Below are 2,323 nucleotides of genomic sequence, written 5' to 3'. Positions count from 1 at the left end.
ATGCCAAGGCTCACGGTACCTCCTAACGATAATAGACATATATTCCAGATGGATCGAAGCCACACCTATGCCAGACCAAACTGCCGAAACAGTCGCCAAAGCCCTAATTGCGACCTGGTTTGCCAGATTTGGCATACCACAGACCAAGGAAGACAGTTTGAGAGTCATCTTTTCCAAACCTTAAGCAGATACCTCAGATTCCAACATCACAAGACGAACGCATATCATCCTCAGGCGAATGGACTCATCGAGAGACAACACCGATCTCTGAAAGCTGCCGTAAGATGCCGAATCCAATCCCATGCAGCTTGGATTGACGCTCTTCCATTAGCACTACTAGGCCTGAGATCCGCAGTGAAAGAAGATTTAGGATGCTCCTCCGCCGAAATCCTCTACGGATCACCATTGCAACTGCCTGGCGAGTACTTCTCCGCAATACCAGACATCAAACAATCCGATTTCGTCCATCAACTTCAAAAACTAATGCGTTCAATGAAACCCATACCTACAACAACTCACGGATCTACGCCAACATATGTTCCTACATGTCTACAATCCGCATCTCATGTCTTCCTGCGTAACAATACACCACACTCTGCCTTGCAACCAACGTATCAAGGCCCATTTCTGGTCAAAGATCGACGAGATAAATTCTTCGACATCGACTTCAGCGGGACATCCAGGAGAATCTCCATCGATCGGTTGATCCCAGCTTTCTTAAGTGACCAGCATACCCAAGTGCCTTCGACGTCACCCGTCCGTCCAAGTACAGTACCAGCAACTATGCCTCGTTCCGGTCGTCATGTCCACTTCCCCGACAGATACTCGACCACGGCATTTCATTGACACTAGGGGGGGGGAGTGTGTAGCGACCTCTACTTGAACTTTTACCGATTGCGGAAAAATAATTACGTCGCACTTCGCAATTTTCTGGTGCGAATATTTGTTACCTAGCAACGCAAGTTGCGATAAAAAATGGAATGTTTTTCTTCAAGTCGGCAAGCAACCATTGTTATGTGATGTCTTTCATTTTTATGTGTCCGTACCAAATTAAACATGTATTATTTAAAACCTTCTGATTGTTATTATATTTAATAATGGAGCTCAACAACCGGTCCTACAGATAGGCACCTACACACCGGTGCCCTGCATCGGTGCCTAAACTATAAATAACTTCACCTTATTTTTACTTGGTAATGAATGTCTCCAAAATTAAAAAATAATATATATATATATATATATATATATATATATAATATGTTACATGATTATGAATAATTAAAAAATATATATATAATTGAAAATAATGGTAAATTGATTATATTTACTAGGGATGAGACAAATAGTGATTTGGCCCAATACTGAACATTCGGCTAATGCTTTGACTGAAAACCGAATATTTTGCGGCCGAATATCTATTTTATTAAAATTCATCACTATTATAAATAAAACTAGCCATAATACTCGGTGCTGCCCGGGTTTTCTTCAATGAGTCTTTATGGATCACGTGATATCTCCCTCTGTCTTTGAGAGACATGCAAACCATGTCTAAGTTAATCAATATGGCAACTTCCTGCGCGGATCATGAAATAAAGAAAAATCTAGATTTATAGAAACATAGAAATTAATACTTTTTTCCTTTTGTAAGGGGCGCTAGATATTTTGATTCTTCCCCCCCCCCCCCCCCGAACTGTAAGTTATCTATTTCTGCCTGTTTCTGCTTCTAAAAATGCTTAGTTAAAGCTGTGGAACTGTACTTTATGGGCCCATAATTCATTTTAAAACAACCTAAACTGTATCCATTTATGCAGTTGAATAATAATAATAATAACGTGATCTTCACGTATTCCCAAGGGATCAGCATGATCCGTCCAGGGAATTTGTTAGTGTTAGTAGACATCCATGCCCGAACCAGGATTCAAACCCAGGAGCACCTAAAAACTACCCGGAAATTTCATTTAAAGAAGAAAAAACCTTTTGTTGCCGCATTGTATATAATGAAGATCAGTGGAGTAATTAACAAAGCTTTAATAAATCGGTCTGGAAGAAGTTTAGAAAACAACCCTTCGTTAAGAGCGTTTCCTTAAAAGATAATATGGAGAAAATATTCATGCTTGGGAAGATATAAATAAAAAGTTGAAATCAATGTTATTGCATGAATGTCCAACTCAAAAGTAGGTCTGGCTAATTACTTCATATTTAATCTCCTGGGCTTCGTATATCTCTAAGCGAACTCCATATATATTTCAGAAATCGAGAATTCAATACAATTTTTTAAATTATTGGTGAAAACCCCACCAAATTTCCACATTTCTACAGTAAA

The 2,323-nt window shown here is 39.1% G+C and overlaps 1 protein-coding gene across 1 annotated transcript; it reads left to right on the top strand.

The window, feature by feature from the left end:
• On the top strand, positions 1 to 846 carry LOC149064515 (uncharacterized). Its single transcript, XM_089255343.1, has one exon. It carries the CDS (start codon positions 1 to 3, stop codon positions 844 to 846), a length of 846 nt encoding a protein of 281 aa, XP_089111469.1.
• Positions 847 to 2,323: the final 1,477 nt, after the last annotated feature.

Source organism: Pholcus phalangioides, unplaced genomic scaffold (genome assembly GCF_987345545.1).
Source record: "Pholcus phalangioides strain wild (caught in Gottingen) unplaced genomic scaffold, Ppha-v1.0 ptg000042l_1, whole genome shotgun sequence".
Lineage (NCBI taxonomy): Eukaryota > Metazoa > Arthropoda > Arachnida > Araneae > Pholcidae > Pholcus > Pholcus phalangioides.
This window is presented reverse-complemented; position numbering and strand designations above follow the sequence as displayed.